General features: G+C 62.1%; 1 protein-coding gene across 2 annotated transcripts; it reads left to right on the forward strand.

Annotated features, from left to right (window-relative positions):
* JUP (junction plakoglobin) lies at nucleotides 1-19904 on the forward strand. Of its 2 annotated transcripts, none has more exons than XM_076356608.1 (15): nucleotides 1-62; nucleotides 10480-10712; nucleotides 11716-11969; nucleotides 12576-12814; nucleotides 13302-13503; nucleotides 14147-14291; nucleotides 14707-14810; nucleotides 16157-16495; nucleotides 16920-17075; nucleotides 17241-17360; nucleotides 17545-17695; nucleotides 17833-17954; nucleotides 18240-18279; nucleotides 18641-18810; nucleotides 19040-19904. In XM_076356608.1, exons 2-14 carry the CDS (start codon nucleotides 10487-10489, stop codon nucleotides 18784-18786), a joined length of 2244 nt encoding a protein of 747 aa, XP_076212723.1. In that variant the 5' UTR covers nucleotides 1-62; nucleotides 10480-10486; the 3' UTR covers nucleotides 18787-18810; nucleotides 19040-19904. The 2 variants fall into 2 exon arrangements, with proteins under 2 accessions (XP_076212723.1, XP_076212724.1); XM_076356609.1 differs by having other exon boundaries at nucleotides 11719-11969.
* The last annotated feature ends 811 nt before the right edge of the window (nucleotides 19905-20715 follow it).

The following is a 20715-nucleotide window of genomic DNA, read 5'->3' on the forward strand; positions in this document are numbered from 1 at the left end:
TCCTTTTGTTCGGGCCGGAGCGGGGCGGCCGCCAGTGTCCGCGCAGGGGGAGCGCCGCGCAGGTGAGCGGGGCCCGGCCGGGCCGGGGCTGCCGGGCCCGGAGCCCGGGCGGGCCCGGGCGTGGGGGGCCGGGGAGCGCCGGGGCTGGGCGGGCTCCGCCGCGCGGGGCCGGGGAGCGGCCGCGCTCGGGGCCGGGAGGAACCAGGTGTCCGGGCCGGGCAGCGCCAGGCGCCCCGGGTCGGTCCCGCCGCCGCCCGGGGCGGGGCTCCCCGCAGGCGGCGGAGCCGTGTGCTGCCCGTGAGCCCCGGCTTGTCCCGCGTGGGGCCGGGGCGAGCGCCGCGGCTGTCGGCGGCCGAGCCCAGCCTGCGCGGATCCGGTCGGGCGGGTCCCCGGGGCGAGTCCCCGCGGGCGGCCGGGCTCTCCCGGCCCTCACTCCCCGCCCGGCGCCGCGGGAGCGAGTTTGCAAGTTGCGCCCCCCCCCCCCCCCCCCCCCCGGCCCGCGCCCCGGTGCGAGGCGGCGGCTTCGTCCCCGGCACCGCCCGGCCGCGCTGGGAGTCGCGGCTCCACGGGCGAGGCGGCGGCGGGGCTGCGGGCGAGGCCTTGGCACGTTGCTCGCCCAGGTGGCCGTGGGGCTCTTACGTAAACCGTGGCTGCTCGGAGCCACGGCCGGCGTGCCGTGAGTCATTCCCGGTGGCCGAACGCTGCCGACGAGGCCGCACCGGAGGCCCCTCGGCGCTGCCGTCCCCGCCCGCGGTGCCGGTGGGCTGCCCCTCGCCTGCAGCCGGGTGTGCGAAGCGCTTTCCCGGGCTGCCGCGGCTGGGAGCCCCGGGGGGCCGAGAAGGAATCGGGGCGGCCTGGTGTCACCCGGGCAGCCCCGCCGCGGGACGGGGGGAGCGTTGGGCGCCGCTCTGCTCGGCCGGGGGTTTCCCAGCTGAGCCCCCCGCGAGCGGCTGGCAGCGGGTATCCGCGCAGGGGGACACGGGGGAGCGAAACTCGGCTGTCTTTTTTCTGTCTGGTGTTTGGAGAGGGGAGAGCACTCTGATTGCGTTAGCTGAGTGATTAGCTTAATTAATCAGGTTTACAGCACAGATGAAAGGATAATGCTGAAACGTTTCTGGGAGTTGCCCGGAGAAGGAGAACGTAGGCTGTCGTATGAGCAACTTGGAGAGACATTTGTGCTGCGAGAGGAGCGTGAATGCTTGCTGAGAGGGCACGGCCGCCTGCCGGGGACGGCCCTGGGTGACCTGCGCCGCTGTTGTGCCTGCACGGTGTGAAGGCAGCAGCCTGCACCCACTTTTGCCAGGCTGCAGCGTCCCTGCACCCCCCTGGCTTTCCCGTGATGCTGTCAGGGTGCCTGGGCGAGCCCCATGTCTGGGGTGATGTTGCCTGTTGGCTTCCCCATGCTGGGAGGGTGGTGGGGGCCAGGGATGCCCTGTGACCCAGCTGGGTCCGGCCCCCGCAGTTGCTGCACCTCCTGCTCCAGCCCATGTCATGCTGGTTTTGGCACTGGTGCTGCTTGCCATCCCCGACACCCGTCGGTCTTGTGTCTGTCTGCCATCAGGCTGGCGGGGAGCCGGGGGCGAAGCGTCTCTCTGCCAGCTGCTTCGGGGACGGGGCTGGAGCGGTGCCGGAGCTGCCGGGGGCGTTTGCTCAGGGCTGTCATCCACATCCAGGGCGAGTGCGCTGCCCGTGGGGTCTGCTCCTGGCCCCGCTCTTGGGGGGAGCGGGTGTCTGGCCCAGCCGGTAACGGCGCTGGGGAGATTTTAAGGTCCCTTTCTGTGTCCTTGTTGGTGTTTTATCAGAGTAGGCTGGAAGGATGTGGGGTACCCAATGAAACAGTCTTTGCACATCTGAAGTCTGTAATCATTGCTTTGGAGGATTTCCATAAAGTGTCATGAAAAACCCATTTTACTGCTAATTTGGTTTAAACAAGTTGGCCATCAGGAAGGGAATGCACAGAACTCCTGGCATCAGTGGCTGAGGGGTGTTTTCCCCTCCAGGGCTGGCTCCTGTGTGGGTGCTGGGGGAGATGTGGGTCCTCAATGCTTGGGGGGCTCGTGGGGCACTGGGGGAAGGTGGGGGTGGCTGCAGCAGGGCCCTCCCTTCCAGACAATGGCGTTCACAGTCTATTGTCTGGGCGATGTGGTGTGTCCTCACCGGCTCCAGGAAGTGCGTGCATCCCAGTGGGGCCGAGCTGGGCTGCTGGGGGGGGGGCGGGGGGGTGGTCTGCCGGGCCTGGGCATATGAGAGATTTGTGCACTGTCCCTGGAGCACTGACCACGTTAGCAGTGCAGGCGGCTCATGGCTTGGCTGCAGCTGGGGACCTTGGAGAATTTCCCCTCTGGTCCCAGTGCTGTATTTCAGTGTAATATTCAGTGCTGTCCTAATCCCATTAACTCTCCCCTTTGTTTCCCCCACCTGAAATCCTTAATCAGCTCTAGCAGCTGGGGCAGGCAACTGTGGTGCAGCTGCATGGCTCTTTCAGCTGAGGCTGTTCCTGTGATGATGGCTTCCCTTCAAGGCTGTGGTTTGGTGTGGGAGCACTTGATGGGATTTGGCTTTTTATCGCACTTCCAGATCTCCAGGGTTTAAGACGGCGCTTCTGCTGGGTTCGCTGCCGCTCGCAGATGGCAGAGCCTTGGGGAGCGGAGCTGCCCTTGGCCCCCGCTTTGCAAGCTGGGGAAGCGGAGGCTCTTTGCAGAGAACTTGCAAGACTTTAATTGCAGCATCTGTACTGAGGCTTGCGCTAGTCTTGAAGGTTTAAATTAGACTGGCTTCTAATTAACAGAAGTTAAAAAGAAATTTAATTTCCATTAAAACAGTACAAGCCTACCTTGGACTTCAGCTTTTACCTTGTTTTCAGCTGGTGCTTTTCCACCTAGACAGGGTGTGTGGGGCACCCAGCATCACCCAGAGCTGAGGCTTGGGTGGTGGCTCTCAGTCCTGTGAGACTGTGGGGTGTTTTGGGTTGGTCTGTGCGGATGGCAGCTCGGGAGGACACCAGGGCTGCATTGGTCCCTTGAATTGCTGCAGCGTTCTCTGCTTTGGGAGGGTTGGCTTTACCCCCCTTCCCCATGGACACTGTTTGGTGAAGTGGTGGAGGACAGCAGGGGTGTGAAGGCGCAGGTACTCCCTCTCCAAAGAAGTCTTAAAACTTGACCTAAGCAGCTAAACACCATGTCTGTGCTTAAACTGGGTTGGCTTTGGAGCCGTGCAGGCTCCTGTGCACAGGTGCCTCGATGGGCAGAGCTCCTCACCCCCTCCGCTTCCCACCTCTGGCACAGGAATGCTGCACGGCTTGTCCACGGCTGCGGGGGGGGGGAGATGAAAATGTTTCTAATTAGGCAGAGGTTTGAAATACCCTTCTCTAAATATGCCAGCCCTGATGGGTTTTGCTGTGGCTGCTGACAGGCCTGGGGGCATTTCAACATGCCTCGGTCGCTCGGCTCCGAAATTGCTTTGCAAACAGGGCAGGAGCCTCATGCTGCGCCTGCAGACCTGCAATGGCTGCGCTCGTTTGAACTGAGCGAGTCCTCAGGCTCCTTCCGAGACCCTGAGCAGCAGCCGGAGCTCGCAGCTGGGTGGAGGGTGTGAAGGTGGGATGCTCGGTGTTTTCCGAATATCCCACACCTGGGTGATCAAACCCGCAGGAGGCAGTGAAGGCAAGTGAGCAGCAGTGCCCTCCCGGAGGGGAGCCTGCTCCAGTGCTGGAGACGCGGACCCTGTGGTGTGGGATGCGCCGCGGTCTCACATGGCTTTTGAGGGTGGATGGCTGGATAAAGTGCGTGTGCTTCGCTGGTGGGGGAGAGACCTTTGGCTGCTGTAAGGAGCCCTGCCGTAATCGCTGTGACGCGCAGGCAGAACCCTGGTGACAAATCATTAACTTGCTCTGACAGGCCGGGTGCTGACGGGTGTTGGTGATAATTTCTTGTGAAGCGTCTGAACTTTACAGATGTAATGCAATTGGATGGAGAAATTAAGCCGGGGCTCAGCAGCCCTGTGTCCCTCCCTGTTGCCTCGGCTCTTCTGGCAGCATCAGGGCCAGGTGGTAAAATCCTGTGTTTCTGGACACCATGAGTGGAGCTGGGAGCAGCCTGTGAGCCTCAAAGCCTAAATTTAAAGCCTGCAATTATCATGTTTTAAAGAGCACAAAGAACAAGTTGTCCTTTAAGAACGAAATAATGATTATTTTTTTCTTATCCAGATGGAGTTATTGTGATTAATTGCATCATGCCAGTTCTCCTTTCCATGGACAAGTGATGAGTTCCCATCTTTCCCAGCAGCGTTTCTAATTAGACCAGCAAACTTTTATTGAGGAGGGGTTGTGCCCACATGGGTCCTCCCAATCCCTCTGTCTCCGTGGATGGTGGTGTCTGTGCCAGCAAGCAGGGATGCGGGGAGAGAAGATGCTCTGCCAGAGACCCCATGATGGGTCTTTGATGCATGAATGTCCCTGGGAAACCCCTCCCTGGGCTGGGTCCTGTCGTGGGGCTCGCCCCACGCAGGCAGAGCTGGCCAGGCATGGCACTGGAGCTGTGCGAGGGGGAGCTGCCCCCAAATCGGGGTGCAACGGAGCTGCTGGATCCATGTCGGTGCCCAGCAGTGCTGTGCATGTGGGGCAGGGAAGTAACACTGGGTAAGCTGGGGCTGCAGCAGGGCACGGCGTGGGCAGCGGAGCTCCCCAGGGAAGACTGAGCCGTGATTCAGTGGACGATGCTTTGGCACAGCTCTTGCACAAGCCCCTGGGTGCCCAGTGGTTCCCGGGGCCGTGGTGCCCTGTGCGAGGGCTCGGCAGCCCCTCAGTGTACTGCAGGAGGGTGGGTGTCATGCCCGGCATTGCATGTGCTCTCGCAACGGGAGAGCACTTGATGGATAATACCTTGTCATTTTGGGATGTGAAGTGCCAAAATATTACAGCCTGGACTTGGCATGTGCTGGAGCTGTCAGTAGCTGTTAATTTGGGTTAAGGCGAGGCACTTCCAGAGGCTTGGGGAACGTGCTCTGCTTTGATGGAGAGCATCAGCTGAGCGGAGCGGGTTGTGGCAGTGATGTTGCGCTGCCGGGGCCGGCTCTGCCACCTGGAGCCTAGTCTCGCCGCGCTCAGGGCGGATGCGGTACCCCTGGTGCTGTCTGAATAGTGGGAGCGGGGGCTTTGCATGGGGCTTTCAGCAGCTCAAACTTAACCTCATCAGGAGCAGCTGGAAAACAAATAGGGTTTTAGACCCTCCTCCAGTGAGGGAGCCTGGGTCTGAAGAGTGGCTCTTGCACCCCTCGCTGCCCTCCCCGAGTGACCTGAAGTTGTCAGAGCTGTTGGGGTGGCTGGGAGCCGCTCCAGACGTGTGAGCGCTGATGAACAAAGGCTATCGGCTCCTTTGTGTGCAGGGCTGGGGTGGCCTCATGCCGTTACAGCCCGCTTTCTAACGAGAGGCCGGTTGCCCGTCTCATCCTCATTAAACTTCAAGCTGCTCTCATTCCCCTTTGAATTCTTCCACTTATCTTCACTGTAAAGCCCCATTGAAAGGGCTTGTGGTAGCCGGGATCTGACTCGTAACACTTCCCATTGATGCTGGTGAGGTCTTGAAAAGCTCCTTTCTCTGCCTTCTCCTGCTGTGTGTTCCTGCGAGGGATCCTCTTCAAAACCATTGAAGCTTTTGTACAGCGCTGGGTCTGTTGCAGCGTCTGTGGGAGCTTCATTAGCTGCTGCCCCAGCTTCATTAGCTGTCGGTGCAATGGTGTCACTTCTGGGTGCCTCTGGGCAGGGGGTTGCAGGTGATGGGGGACCTCGGGGTGCAGCTCTCCCGGGTGCACCGAGCCCTGGGTGCCCTTGCCCCTAGGAGGGCTCTGCTGCTGCCCGTTGTCGAGGCTGCTCTCCCCGAGCCTTGCTGTCTGAGCAAGCAGTCACTAATCCCCTGGCTTCTCCAGGCGGGTGGGGAGGACCGGAGATCACTTGTGTGTAGCGTAAGTGCTTCTAAAATAGTCTTTTCTCACATTGCATTTGTTGAATTGCCTTAACTGCCTCTTTCCTTTTCTTAAAAGCCTAAGTGACTGTAATTACAATCGCTCGTGTGCTTCATGCAGTCGAGCTCACCCCCTCGCACAGCGTGGCTCCTGAGCGGGGGTACTCCCAGCACTGCTGCTTTCTGTTCCCGGTGGGGCTGGGAAGGATGTGTGCAAGGATGGGGCTCTCCGGAGGGCTACGGCAGCCCCTTGGCCGGCATCCCACGCTGCTCCGGGCTGGACAGCACAGTGGGCTCTGCACAGGGGCAAGGGCAGGCTGGAGCCGCATGTGATGTGCTCAGGCTGCCTCTCACACCCACTGACCCCCAGGTCCTGGTTCCTGCTCCTGTGCAGCCCTTGCCTGGGACTTGTGATGTGGGGGTGCTCAGTGCCCCCTTCCTGCTCACTTAGGGGTGACCTCCCATTGGGGGTCATGGCTGCTCACCCCAGGGACTGCTGCCCCCCCAAGAAGTCCCTGGGCAATACCTATTTTTGCATGACACAGCATTCATGGCTTCCCTGCTGCTGTTTCGGGCAGCTCAGCTGTACATCTGTCGGCTGTGTCCTGCCTGCGTGAGGCTGAAGGCTTCTCCCAGCAGCCGGAGGGAAGGGCTGGTCAGGCCCAGGGCTGCGTGTTTGCTGGAGACTTCCTCTGCAGACAGTGTCTCGGGGGCCATGCCGCCTGGATGCTGATCAAATGGCTCTGGGGGCGGATGAGCTGCTGGCCGGTGCCTTACAGCCGCGGGAGCTTCCTCTGCCTTCCCTGGCATTCCTGGCTGCGGGAAGTGGTGGGAGAAGGATTAACCTTCTCCTGGCTCTCCCCTGGCAGGGGCTTCAGCCACCCCCCCCCGTGCAGCCCCATGTCCCACATGGTGCCATTGGAGGTGCTCCCCCAAACCTGCTGTCCCCTCTGTGGGGTCCCCCACATCTGCCTCACTGTTTCCTGGGGGGTTTCTCACTTCCTGGGAGAGAGTCCTGTTTCCCTGGGGGTCCCAGCTCTGTGCAGGCAGGGGGCTCAGCTGGGACTTGGTGGTACCGCTCTGGTTAATAACAGCCCAATGGGAAGGAGATAAGGGCCGGGCTCAGCAGCAATTGTCCTACTGACAGGCCTGGTCATGGAGGGGGCTAGAGCCCACTCAAGCATCCCTCATGCTCACGGCTGACCCCTCTAGGGCACATGTGAAAATACCTGCCCTGAATATACCTGGCTTCTCCCTCCTGCGTGAACTGCTGCACTCCCCTTCACTGCTTCCTGGGGATGGCAGGGGTCCTGCCCCACTGCAGCCGTTCACCACCAAAAGCATTGCTGGTGAACAGCTCCTGCTGAAGGTGAACCCAGGCGTAACCAGCATCCCTTGCCTGGGGGACTGCCTGTCTTGCTCTGATCCCACTGAGGAGGAGGGAGGACATCTGGGGACAGAACCCAGCTGTGGAGGATGGGGGAGAAGCTCATGTCAGGTGTCTGGCCCTCTCTGAGTGACAAGCAGAGTATGCTTGACACAGGATTCAGAAGATGTCACTGCTCGCTGCTGGAGCATCTGATATTTGCTCCACTGCCCTCCTCACCTTGGGTGCTGCCAGCCTTGCTGGCTGCCCGTGGCTGTGAGCAAACCCCCCAGGGGCTGCTGGCAGGGTGATGCTCCAGGGGAAGGACAGGGGCTGTGTTTAATGAGGCATCTGTGGTCCCTTCTGGGGGGCTCCTGGGGATGGAGAGTCCTCCGAGCTGTGTAACACCCATCCCCGGTGGCCCCTCTCCCCCCTCTGCAGGGTGCCGTGTTCAGATGGGTCTAACACAGTGCTCATTAGCTTGGACCCGTTCTCCTGCTTGGAGCTTATACTGGGGCCGATCACCTGAGCTTGTGTCTGGGCTCTGAGGAGCTTTGCTGGCTTTTGATGTCTCTGGGGTGCAGACGGAGGAGGTGGCAGGGGGGTGGCTCATGCATAATGCAGGCTTCTGTAAGAAGCCGGTGTCTGAGCTGAACTCATGGAGGTTTGAAAAATTAAGTGCCTGTCAAATGCCTGTAAATTGTAGAGCAGCTGTTACCGGTCGACCGATGGTGCAGGCAGCACCAGCTCTTCCTGCCAGCTCCAGGTCGCTGCTGCCTGGGGGTCCCTGCCCTGGCTGGGGTGGGTGCTCACAGTCCTCGCACCCCCCTCTGTGGTGCAGGGAGCTTTCCTGCCCTTGGCTCTGCTCTCCCCTTGCCCACCCTGTCCAGGGCAGTTTTCCAGTGTCGGCCTGGGTGTGCTGGGGTCCCTCTGGCCACAGCCCTGCTGCCGGGGCTCTGCACGCCAGCTCCTGGCTCACACCAGCTCATGCACCGCTGCGACTTGCCCCACTGGTGCCAGCAGAGCACTCTCCTGCCCACCATGCTTCCTCAGGCATGATTTGGCATTGCTTTTCTTGGGCTTCCCAACAAAATTTGGAGGTTCTGCCACCATGGCCAGGGTGACCCAGTTGGGAGGACTTGCTCTCCCAAACACCGATGCAACAGCTCGTGAATACACACAGGGGTGTGTGGCACTGTGGCACTCCTGGCTCAGCACAGGGGCTCTCCTGGCCGAACCCTGCTCTGGCGCAGGGCGGGGAGCAGAGCCGGGCTCGCCCCTCGCCCCCGGCGCTGTGCATCACGCACTGCCCTGCCGCACCAAACGGAAACCCCAGCTCCTGCCTGCGCCCTGCCGTGGGAATGATCTGCCCCCGCTGGCCTCCATTAGTGGGTCCCTCTCTTGCTGCCTTATAAACATTCATTATGCACAACCCATTAAAGCCAGAGCAGTACTTAGTCTGTGGATTGCTGCTTGACAGCTCAAAAAACATTGAATTGACAGGAGCAGTGCCCTGCAGTGGCTCCGGGAAGGTGGCTGGGGGACGGACATGGTGGGATGCAGGATGCATCCAGCCAGGGGGATGGGAGCATGGCGGGGCTCCTGCCTCCCACCCAGCCGCTGCTCCATGGGAATGATTGTTTGTGCCCAGGCTGGGATTTTTCTCTGTGAGCACTGGCCTGTGCCACTTGAGAGGGCTCAGCCGCTCCTTGGGAACAGCCGGCAGCGCTGGGGCGAGCCGCGCCAAGCCCGTGCGCGCCGTGCCCCGCCAGGCTGCCCCGCGCAAGCCGCGTCCTCGGCAACCCGACGCCCTGACTCAGCCGCTGGCATGGCAGGGGGCTGGGGCCAGCGGGGGGCTTGTCTCCCCCGTTCCCCTTGCTCCCCCGAGGAGGGTGCTGGGGCCTGAGGCTGCCACACCAGCCTGGCTGGTCCCTGTGAGCCCCAAGCTGTGCCGGCTGCTGGAGCGGAGCCAGGGGCACGCGGCCGCCCTGGTCCAGCTTGCTGCATGAATCAGTGCTGGTGGAGGTGGTAATTACGCCTCTGTTTGGAAGTGCGGTTGCTGCTGCGCCCAGCTATGCCGGGCGGCAGCTGCTCCCTTTGCCTTTTATTGCTTCTGAAACTCTGACTCATCCTCGCCCCTGCGCAGCCTCCTGTGCGGCCGGAGGAAGGGGCAGAAATCCCGGTGGGTGCCTGGGTGGTGGGTCGGCGCAGGTAGGGCTGGCTGGGCGCTGTCTCCATCCCTCCCTGCCTGCCTCCATCCCTCACCTCCTGGCCATGCCGGGGGCGGCGGGGGCTGGATGCGGGGCTGGTGACTCACAGGCCTGCAGCGTCTGCCTGCCCCGATGAGCTCAGGGGTTAATCCATGAGCCGTCTGCCCTCCCCCTGCGTCCCCAAATTAAAGACAAGGGAAACGCAGCCCTGCTCGCAAGCAACCTTGGCTGGTTTGTCCTGAGTTTTGGGATGTGCTGGGCTGCCCTGTCCCGGCACCCCACAGCCACAGTGTGGTGCTTGGCACAGCATGAGGAGCACCCAGCCCCAGACCATGCCATGGGTGCTTGTGGTGCTGAGCACCCACGGGAGAGCCGAGCCGGTGGCTTTGCCTAGTTATTTTTAGGTGCTTTAGGAGTGTCCCAGAGGGCTTCTAAAAAGGTTTGTTTTATTCTTGGAGCTCCAGCCTTGTGGCTGTCCCCAGCTCTCTGCCAGGTCCTGTCTCCGGAAACTGTGGGCAGCCAGGGGACCTGGAGCAGCGGGGGGCCTGGCCATCGGGGGAGCGGGGAGTCTGGCTGCGGGGTCCCTCCATGCTGGGCAGAGCCTGCTCACACCTTCGCCGCCAAGGTGGTGAGACACGGCATTGCGCGGTAGGCGCTGGCTGACGGCTCAGCCAGCCGCGCACGGTCTGCACTGGTTACAGCCGCGGTTCATGTCTGAACATGAGCAGCAAAGTGCTGAGCTGTGGGTTCGTCATCCCGGTGCCGCCTTTCATCTCGCGTGGGGGAGGAGGGCAGATAGCGATCTGCTCGATCCGCTTGTGGGCTGCGCAGGGGCCGGCTGCCGCGCTGGGGTCTGCCACACAGTTCGGTGCAGGAGAGGGGCAGGAGGGTGCTACGGTGACCTGGGCTCTGCTGGAGGCGTAATTTCTTCCCTCCTGCCCCACAGAGCAACCATGGAGGTGATGAACATGATGGAGCAGCCGATCAAGGTGACAGAGTGGCAGCAAACCTACACCTATGACTCGGGCATCCACTCCGGTGTCAACACCCAGGTGCCCTCTGTCAGCAGCAAGTGCCTCGGGGACGATGACGAGGTCTACGGAAAGCAGTACACCATCAAGAAGACGACCACCACGAGCTACTGCCAGGGAGGGAGCCAGGGCCAGAGCCAAGCGCAAGGTAGGGGCTGTGGGGCCGGGCATGTCTGTGAGCTCAGCTGCTCTGCTCCTGCCTTCCTCTGCCTCCCCCACGAGCTGTGCTCCTTCTGGGCACTCCTCCACACCCCGGGATTTGTTACTGCCTAAAATATGCTCCCTCCTTGTCCTCCTTCCCTGCGCCGAGAGGCTCTTGCATAGGGCCGGCGCGCAGCCAGCCCGCACTGGTGCTGAGCTGTGCACAGACATCCGAGTGCGTCGGTGGGTTGGCTCGAGATAGGAACAGCTGATCCCAGCCCACGGATCGGCCGTCTGCTCTGCTGCCTGTCTGCCTGCTTGGGAAACCTGTCTCAGCGTGGCTGGCAGAGCTGCTGGCATGTGCCGTAAAGCCCCGCTGGCCGGCCCGTCTTCTCCCGCTGCTGCGAGGGCGAAGCAGGCAGAGACACAGTCCCCAAAGCCAAAGGAGATGCTTCCCCCAGCTTTATCCCTTAAAAGAGGGCTGGTTTGCTTCACTCACCTCTGCGGTTCCCCTGTCAGGAATGGGCCCTGGAAGGTTTAATCACCAGCTCCCCCAGGGGGGCAGAGCCCCATAGGGAAGGATGAGCCCTCCCGAGCCCTGCGTGGTCCCTGTGCCGCAGAGGTGGGGACTGCGGGTGGCTGCTGCAGCATCTCTGCCCCTCGGGTCGTGCTTGTCCCAGCATCCTCAATGGGGAAGGCCTCCGTGTCCTTCTCCTAATACCCAGTGCCAGCTGGTTCGAAGTTGCAAATATCCTTAATTTTTTAATTAATGGGCCTTGTGTGACAACTGCCTAATCATGCTGCCTAATCGAGTGTTGTCTTATCTCTGCGCTGCTGTATCTGTTTACACTTTGAAGCACCGGCTCCTTGCAGAGCGTGCTGGGACTGCTGACGTTGCCGGTGTCGTTGCGCTAAGCTCAGGCTCAGCTAATTGAAATTGGAAAGCAGGGCTGGGAGTGCTCCTCAGAGAGAGACTGAGTCTAATGCTGCCTCCCGGTCTCCCCCTGCAGCAGACATGGAGGCTCAGCTGGCCATGACCCGGGCCCAGCGTGTCCGGGCCGCCATGTACCCTGAGACGGTGGAGGACCGCTCCCTGCTGATCACCACCCAGCTGGAGGGGCAGCAGACCAACGTGCAGCGCCTGGCAGAGCCCTCGCAGATGCTGAAATCGGCCATCGTGCACCTCATCAACTACCAGGATGATGCCGAGCTGGCCACCCGCGCCATCCCGGAGCTCACCAAGCTGCTCAATGATGAGGACCCGGTAAGGAAGCGTGGTTTGCCTGTGCGTGTCTCTGGGCTTTCAGCTGCCAGGCTTGCGGTGCACGCTTCCCCAGCTGCGGCAGCACAGCTGGGCTCTCATCCTCGTGGGGCTCCACGGCCACCATCCGGCTCCTTCCTCTTGGCAAAGCTCTGCAGTTGCCTCTGTGCTGCAACAGGACTGAGCCCACCTCTGCCCACCTGCATCTCCATAGCCTGTCCTTGCTGCTCTGGCATGGCTCTCCTGCCCTGGCCTTGCACAGACACTGAGCGCTTCTTGCCGTCTCTCAGTGCTCCGGCCCGCCCTGCCCTCCCCCTGTCCATCCCTGCAGCACGCCTGTGCTCCGTGGACCCCACCGTACGCTGCCCACTGCTGCAAAATGCAGCGTAGCTCCTGGAGCATTGTGGATGAGGATTGTTAAAAATAGCAATCCTTGCCTGCGCTGGCTGTGCTGGCTCTGCCGCTCCAGCACCGCCCTGCCCAGAACGATGTGCGGCAGCCCCAGGCTGGCTCTTGCCCAGCAGAGTGGGATCCCTCCTGTCCCTGCTGCAATGGGCAGCGGGCGGCAGCAAGACCCCCTCTCACCCACCAGCTTCTCTCCCCCCCCAGGTGGTTGTCAGCAAAGCAGCCATGATCGTCAACCAGCTCTCCAAGAAGGAGGCGTCACGCCGTGCTCTGATGCAGTCGCCCCAGATCGTGGCGGCTGTGGTCCGCACCATGCAGAGCACCAGCGACCTGGACACAGCCCGCTGCACCACCAGCATCCTGCACAACCTCTCGCACCACCGCGAGGGCCTGCTCTCCATCTTCAAGTCTGGCGGCATCCCGGCCCTCGTCAGGATGCTGAGGTATGGGGGTGCCGGTGGGGGGGTCCCGAGAGGACGGCAGAGCCGAGCGGTCCTTCCCGGGCTGGCAGCCAGGCGATTGCCTGGACTGGGGGCAGTGGAGGGGAGGGCTTGTGCTGCGCCTAGACGTGGGTCCTCCTTCTGCTGATGCCAAAACAAGGGTGTGGGAGACCTTGAGCCTTTTAGCCTGTGAAAGCCCCAGGGGTTTGCTGCATTTGGAGCCTGTGTGGGGGCAGGAGGATGGGAGTGGCCCCCCACGCTGCCTTGTCCATGGAGACAGGGCCCAGTCTCTGCTCTGCCCCAAGGAGGAGGTGTCCCTTCCCGGAGGGCAGCCCCGGGGCCGTGCAGCATGGCAGCCTTGCACGAGGTCCCGCTGCAGGGTGCTGGGTGGGAGTTGGGGCTCGGGGCAGCTCTGGGGGCTCTGCTAGCAGCCTGGTGAGCCCGGAGGCAGCTGCCTGCACTGATGTGGCTCTGTGCCACCTGCCTGCAGCTCGCCGGTCGAGTCGGTCCTCTTCTACGCCATCACCACCCTGCACAACCTGCTGCTCTACCAGGAAGGGGCCAAGATGGCTGTGCGCCTGGCTGATGGCCTGCAGAAGATGGTTCCCCTGCTGAACAAGAACAACCCCAAGTTCCTAGCTATCACCACTGACTGCCTTCAGCTCCTTGCCTACGGGAACCAGGAGAGCAAGGTGGGCCTGGGGAGCCTGGCCTACCCTGCGGCGCGGGGTCCTGCCAGGGGAGGCAGGGAGGGGGGCGGTTGCCCAACCTTGCTCCTCGCAGACAGAAGCCCGGGAGCGCAGGGGTGGGAGTTCTCGCCGTCTTGGCCCACGTGCCCCTCAGCCACAGCCAGCAGCAGAGCAGTTGTGCTGTCTGCAACGCTGCCACATCTGATCTCTCACAGGTGGAGCGTCCCCAAAAGCACAGACTGTCCCAGTCTGGCCGGTAGATCGGCTCGGCTGCATTTCTCCCCCTGCTGCTCTGGGCAATGCCTCTATCTTTGTTCTTTGGCTGCTCTTCTCCTCCTCCACACGAGTCGTCCCAGACTCGTGCGGAGGTTCAGTCCCTGGACCTGCTCTGACACTGGGCGGGGGGCTGCTGCCCGTCCTGCCTGCGGTGTGGGGCGAGGGACCCCAGTGTGCAGGGCTGGGGTGGCGGGGGGGGTGTCAGTGGCAGTGCACGGCCCCGGCAGGGGTGACCTGAAGCACTCCTGCATGCCGAGGGGTTGGACCTCCTGCCTGACTTGTGTCCTGGCATGAGCTGGGGAAACCTGAGTGGTGGTCCCAGCAGCCCAGAGCTGCCGCATGCCCCGACCCTGGCCCTTCCGTCTTGCAGCTGATTATTTTGGCCAACGGAGGACCCCAGGCCCTGGTGCAGATCATGCGCAGCTACAACTATGAGAAGCTGCTCTGGACCACGAGCCGGGTGCTCAAGGTGCTGTCGGTGTGTCCCAGCAACAAGCCTGCTATCGTTGAGGCTGGTAAGAGGGGCTGGGGGGCTGCGGCAGAGCTGGTGTCAAACAGGAGGAGGATGGTGGCGTCAGGATGATGCAGCTGAGGGTGCCGTCTCACAGCTGATGTGCAAGACAGGCAGATGCCTTGCACAGCCAGGTGAAACCACCTGCGTGTGGCCTGGTTTCTTGCTCTGAAAGGCTGCTGAGGTGCTTTCCTGGCACCATGCATGGGCAGGATCTGGCCTGGCTGGCCAGCCGGGAGCTGTCTTCCCGCACCACATATAGCCTCCGCTAAGCCGTGAGGCTGCATTGTGTGTTGGAGGCCTCGGTCGGGTGGTGCCCAGCCCCCACTCACCACGCAGACCCACTGTCTCTCCCTTCTCCTCTCTGCGGGGGCAGCTTTGGGTATTTACAGATGGGCTGGTGTCTCCTTCCCCGGCAGGCGGCATGCAGGCATTGGGCAAGCACCTGACCAGCTCCAGCCCCAGGCTGGTCCAGAACTGTCTCTGGACCCTGCGAAACCTCTCTGACGTGGCTACCAAACAGGTGAGTCTGCGGGACCCTGGGTCGTGCTTCAACACAGCATTTTGGAGGCTTTTCCGTACCAGCTGCCGGGCTGCCCCTCGCCCTCTGCTTGTGCCAGACTGAATCCAAAGCAATGTCCTTGTGCCATTTCCAATCCCTGTGAGCTGCAGGCTGGGGCAGCATGTGTGCCTGGGAGAGCGAGGGGGTGCCCAGCTGTGCCTGAGCCCCGCTGCAGCAGGGGTTTGCCTGGCATCGCAGGAGGCTGCTTACTGCCCAGGGCCCTTCCCATGACAGCCGGCTGCCAGCACTCCTGCCGTGTCCCCAGCGGGGGGCTGAGGCCACCGGCAGTCGCTCACGTGCTCAGTGGGGCATCGCCAGGGCTGCTGTTTGCTCTGACTCAAGGAGCCCCTGGCAGCCTGCCCTGGCGCTGGCCGCCTGCTCGGCTCCTTCCCCAGCGAGGGAGCTGCCATCAGAGCTGCTGTCGAGGTGGTTGTGCCCATGGGGCTGAGTGGCAGCCGGTGCGAGGGTGACCCCGAGTTCTGCTCTGGGGTTGTTCTCCCCAGCCCTTTGTTGCCTCCTGATGTGTTCCCCATCTGCTGGGGCCGCCCCTCTGTGCAGATTAGTGCCTGATGCAGCGTGGAAACTATTTGGGCTGGCGTGTAACCATCCCTGGCTCTGCGGATTGAGGGGGGGATGCGGCCATGGCGCCTTTAACTCCTTCCTGCCCCCCTGCTGGCTGCCTGCCGGCATGGCTGGGACCGGGGTCACCCCAGGACCGCTCAGGGAGCACTGGCGGGTGCATTGTTTGCACTTCCCAGCAGAGAAAAGCTGCTGGAGACATTAAACTCTAAGTAAAGCTGCACATGTCGGGAGTGCCTGTTGCTCACGCCATGCCGGCATCGCGGAGAAGCAGCTCTGGCTGCGGGGGGGATGGGGAAAGGCGTAGTGTGGGAGGCGCAAACGCTGCCTCTCCACCATTGCTGCCTGCTCTGGCCCATGCAGAGCCGGGGGGGCGTGTGTGGCCGGGATATGGGGTGCTGGGGGTCCGGGGTCCACAGCAAGGGGTGTGCGAGCTCCAGCGAGGGCAGCCACACAAGCCTGGGTCTTGAGGGGAGAGGGTGCCAGGTCTGGGAGGAGGAGCATGGCTGGGGGCTGGATCCTCTCTGCAATGGCAGGAGCCATCCTTGCGGGAGAGGGCTCTTCCTCTCCAAAGCCGGGTGTCAGGCCCGTCCGGGGGGAGCAGCTCTGGCTCCCCATGCCCGGGCGAGAGACACAGGGGATGGGCACAGGGCTGCAGCCCAGCCACTGGCTGAGCCCAGATCTGGCTGCAGGGGGGCTGGTCTGACCTCCCATCCCTGCTCCCGCAGGAGGGCCTGGATGGCGTCCTCAAGATCCTGGTGAACCAGCTGAGTTCCGACGATGTGAACGTGCTAACCTGTGCCACCGGCACCCTCTCCAACCTGACCTGCAACAACAGCAAGAACAAGACCCTGGTGACGCAGTCAAATGGGGTGGAGGCCCTGATCCACACCATCCTGCGGGCAGGTGACAAGGAGGACATCACCGAGCCGGCCGTCTGCGCTCTCCGGCACCTCACCAGCCGGCACCCTGAGGCCGAGATGGCTCAGAACTCTGTGCGGCTCAACTACGGCATCCCCGCTATCGTCAAGCTCCTCAACCAGCCCAACCAGTGGCCACTGGTCAAGGTAAGGGGCCAGGGGGATGTGGGGGGCCGGAGGAAGCCAGTGACTGGGCTTGAGCGAGCCCCCGGCTGCTCGCCCGTGGTGGGACATGCTGCTGAGGGGGTCTGCAGCTGGTGCCGTGCACGGAGCGATGGCGGGCTGCTACCACTGCAGCCCTGGTCCGGTTGGGCGGCGTCCTTGACGGCAGCTGATGGAGGAAATGGCTCGTGCCGGCTGCTTGGCTGGAATCAATACTCGCCCTGGCCTCCCCCGTGGGGAGGGGGCCGGATCCGGTGTGGGAGGAAGCTGAAGTCAGCCTGCACCACAGAGGGGGATGGGGTGGGACAGGCAGGGGGAGGGGGGCCTGGCTGGAGGGTCCCGTGGGGAGCACGTGCTGCTGTGATCCATGGTCGAGATGAATCTCTCCTTCCCCCCTTCTCTCCTCCAGGCTACCATAGGCCTGATCCGCAACCTGGCCCTGTGCCCGGCCAACCATGCCCCGCTCCAGGAGGCCGCTGTCATCCCCCGCCTGGTCCAGCTGCTGGTCAAGGCTCACCAGGACGCCCAGCGGCATGTAGCAGCCGGCACGCAGCAGCCCTACACAGTGAGTCCCTGCGGCAGGGTCTGCCGGGGGTGCCCCTCTGCCCTGCTCCTGGCACAGCATGGCACCCCAAAAGCTGACCTGTCCCTGGGGGGTAGCCTGTGCCCATGCTCAGGGTGGTCATGCCCTGGTGTGGGACGCCCCAGCTGAGCGCTTGTCCCCTGGCAGGACGGAGTGAAGATGGAGGAGATCGTGGAGGGGTGCACAGGGGCACTGCACATCCTGGCCCGGGACCCCATGAACCGCATGGAGATCTTCCGCCTCAACACCATCCCTCTCTTCGTACAGGTCAGGGGCGGGGGGGGCATGGGGGCTGGGCTCTGCCACCTCCCGGCTGGCTGGCATAGCCCCGCAGTGCCGGGGCCAGGGAGCTGCAGTGCTCGTCTGATGGCACCCGTGCATGTCAGACCACATCAGGAGCACAACAGCTCTTCACTGGCTGCTTCACGTTGCCGCTAATCTCTCCTGACAGCTCCTCTACTCACCGGTGGAGAACATCCAGCGCGTTGCGGCTGGCGTGCTGTGTGAGCTGGCCCAGGACAAGGAGGCGGCAGATGCCATTGATGCGGAGGGGGCCTCGGCTCCGCTGATGGAGCTGCTGCACTCCAGGAACGAGGGGACGGGTGAGTGCTGCTGGGCCGGGCCCTGTGCCAGGGGCTCTCTGCCACCTGGCATCGCCCCAGCTGCAGCCGGTCTGGATCTTCTGTTGCTTCGGTGCTGCACGGCACCGGGACCTGAGGCTGCCACCCTTCCTCTTCAGCCACCTACGCGGCTGCCGTGCTCTTCCGAATCTCAGAGGACAAGAACCCCGACTACAGGAAGCGTGTCTCCGTGGAGCTCACCAACTCCCTCTTCAAGCACGACCCAGCAGCCTGGGAGGCGGTGAGCATCCCGCTGGGCACGGAGACGAGTCCTTTTCCCTGGGGAAACCAGGCCCTCTTGGGACGGCCCCATCCTGCTTCCCCCGCCGCCTCCAGACGGAGCTCGGACAGGAGCGACTGGCAAACGGGGGGAAGTGGGGGGTGGATGGGCTGTGGCCTTGGCTCTTTGGCAGCCCTGGGTCGCGGTACCTGCTACCCAGGATGGGGCTGGGCACCACGTAGCCCCTGAGCATCGTGCACATGTGAGCACGAATCCCCTCTTCAGTTGTGTCACCTTCTTTCGTAGGCTCAGAGCATGATCCCCATCAACGAGCCCTACTCAGATGGTGAGTACAGCGCCAGCTCTTCCTGCGGGGTCCCCCCGTGGGCTGTGCTCTGGTGGGGCAGTTGCCTCATCTCATCAAACCAGGCTGGTTTTAAAACCTTTCTCGGGTGGCTGCTAGCAAAGTGCCAGCCTGGCCTGCCTGGGGATGCTCAGCAGGATGCTCAGCTCCCCGGGGAGCACGTGCAGCCGCTCCCCTGTGTGCCTGGGCTGGCCCAGAGGCTTGGGGCAGGTGGGTGGCCCTTGTGTCCCTTGCAGCGCCATGTGCCACACGCTGCCCTGGGCAGGGGGACCAGGAGGGTGGCTGAGGTCTGGAGAAGTCTCTCACCGGTGGGAGCTGAGGTTGCTGCGTACCTTTCCTGCAGAGCTGGACCCCGGCTACCGCCCCATGTACTCGGGTGACATCCCCCTGGACCCCATCGACATGCACATGGACATGGACGGGGACTACCCCATGGACGCCTACAGCGATGGCGTCCGAGCGCCCTTCGCTGACCACATGCTCGCCTAACCCGCCCCGCAGCCCCCGCACCAGGTAGTTGCTGGCATGTACGTGGGGTGCGGGCGCTTATCGAGAGCGCACTCGGCCCTGGAGTGGGGCGGGCGGCTGGGGGAGGCAGGGCTGGCTGCTGGCGCCTGGTGTGCCGCGGGGTCCCCGGTGCTGCCGCGGGTCAGCATCCCCATCACCCCATGGGCTCGGGGGGCCCTGGTGTCCTCGAAACCCCCCCTCGGTCGAGTAACGGGAGCTCTCCTGCTGCGCGCAGGTGTTTTCTCCATACAGAAGAGGGTGGCCCCAGAGCTGAGTATTCACAAGAAGGACTTGGGAGACAGAAGTGCCTGAGAAGACAAACTTTTCCATTCCCACAAGAGGTTTTATTTTTTGATTTTTTTTCTTCGCTGTGGGTCTGTGGAGAAGGTCCTTCCTCCTGGGACTGCTTTAAGCACCTACTGCCGCATCCAGCATCCAAGATACTGTTTCTGAAGCTTTAAAACACACAAACCCTGCACCGTTAGCGACCTTTCATTGGCAAAATAGTCTTTTCTATGAATATATATTTCTTTTTTATTTTTAATATGGTGCCAACGGCTTTTGCCGTCTTTAAGTTTGTGCTTTCTAACTTCCCCACTATTTGTTCTGCGTGTTAGTGTTCTAGGAAAGGAATCTAACACGGGAAAACCTTTTGCTTTCTGTGAACTCTAACTTAATCAGGCCAATCCAGAGTTTGCTGAAACCAAAGGGTGCCGTGTCCCAGGACCTTCGTTTTAGCCATCGGGATGTCTGCGGTTTAATTCTTTCCGATCAGCCATTGGGGAGCTGACTTTGTGTACCTGCCTATCCTACCAGTACCTGTAGAGGAGTGACTCCAGCATTAGGAACTGTGTCCTTGTACTGATCTCTGTTGCACATTTTAACCCATTTCCCTTCTTTTTGGTGAGTGGTGTGTTTCCGTCCCCTCCTCCCTTATCTAACACATTTTTTAAAGAGGCTCTAGATCTGATGGTGGTTTAACGCTTCCACCAGAAAGGGATGGACAGTTACTGGAGTGTGGTTCAGGAATGGAAGATTTTATTATTTCTGTAAGTTGTTTTTGTATAGACCAAAGCAAAGAATAAAATAACCCCCCAGCCCCGTGTTGCCCTGAGCCTGTTCTTCTGTCAGCTGGGGAAGGTCAGTGAGTCCCCTTGGGGCAGCCGGGGTGAAGGTGGCCATCGCCCTCCTTGGGCCAAGTGTTGGTGGTTCCCTCCCGTGGGGCTGGCTGGCCTTGGATGAGCTCGTTCCCATGCTCTGCACCCGCTATGCCTGGCCGAGGGCTCAGGTGGCAGCCCCGGGGGGACAAGCAGGCTGGGCCTCTCCCTGTGCCTCGGGGACAACGCTCAGCAAGGCACAGGCCACCCGCTCACCGCCCCACAGCACCGGCAGCAGCTCCCACCGTCAGCCCTGCACCCAGACTCGTTGCCAGCCCTTCCCTTGCCTGTTGCTGTGCTGGGTCGTTAGCACGCCGGCTCCATCCAGGTGTCTGTCTGCTCTGTCAGGAGGTAAAAACTCCCAGTAATTAAGATGTTTGTTCATTAGGCAGCATCACCAGCATCTCCTCTCTGCTGCTGCGCAGCGCTCACTTTAACAAGCTCGGGGGGATAAACACGCCAGCCGGCAGTGAGCCCTGCTGATTGATGGAGTGAAACCTGGATGGAGCTGCGAGAGGCCAGGTTAAAAAAAGTGATTTGCTCAGGCAAATGTGGTTGCCTCCTTCCGCAGCCCGGCTTCATAGCGGGAACAGATGGCAGGAGAAATATTCTCAGCTGAAACGCTAACTGACAGCTGCGCCCGGGGAGGGCAACGGGGAAGCGGCGCCGGGCGCCAGGCAGGGATCGTGCTGGGAGGTGGAAACTGTCTGTTCACAAAGTTACCCACCAACTTCAGGGCTGCCCATCTGTTTGG

The sequence above is a fragment of the Aptenodytes patagonicus genome, chromosome 20 (assembly GCF_965638725.1).
Source record: "Aptenodytes patagonicus chromosome 20, bAptPat1.pri.cur, whole genome shotgun sequence".
Taxonomy (NCBI): domain Eukaryota; kingdom Metazoa; phylum Chordata; class Aves; order Sphenisciformes; family Spheniscidae; genus Aptenodytes; species Aptenodytes patagonicus.

Excerpts from the sequence above, each read along its gene's own strand:
- JUP (XM_076356608.1), top strand. The coding sequence starts at position 10,487 with ATGGAGGTGATGAACATGATGGAGCAGCCGATCAAGGTGACAGAGTGG. Across the intron at positions 10,713-11,715 it reads GGGCCAGAGCCAAGCGCAAG|CAGACATGGAGGCTCAGCTG; the intron begins GTAGGGGCTGTG and ends CTCCCCCTGCAG. Across the intron at positions 17,076-17,240 it reads GCACGCAGCAGCCCTACACA|GACGGAGTGAAGATGGAGGA; the intron begins GTGAGTCCCTGC and ends GTCCCCTGGCAG.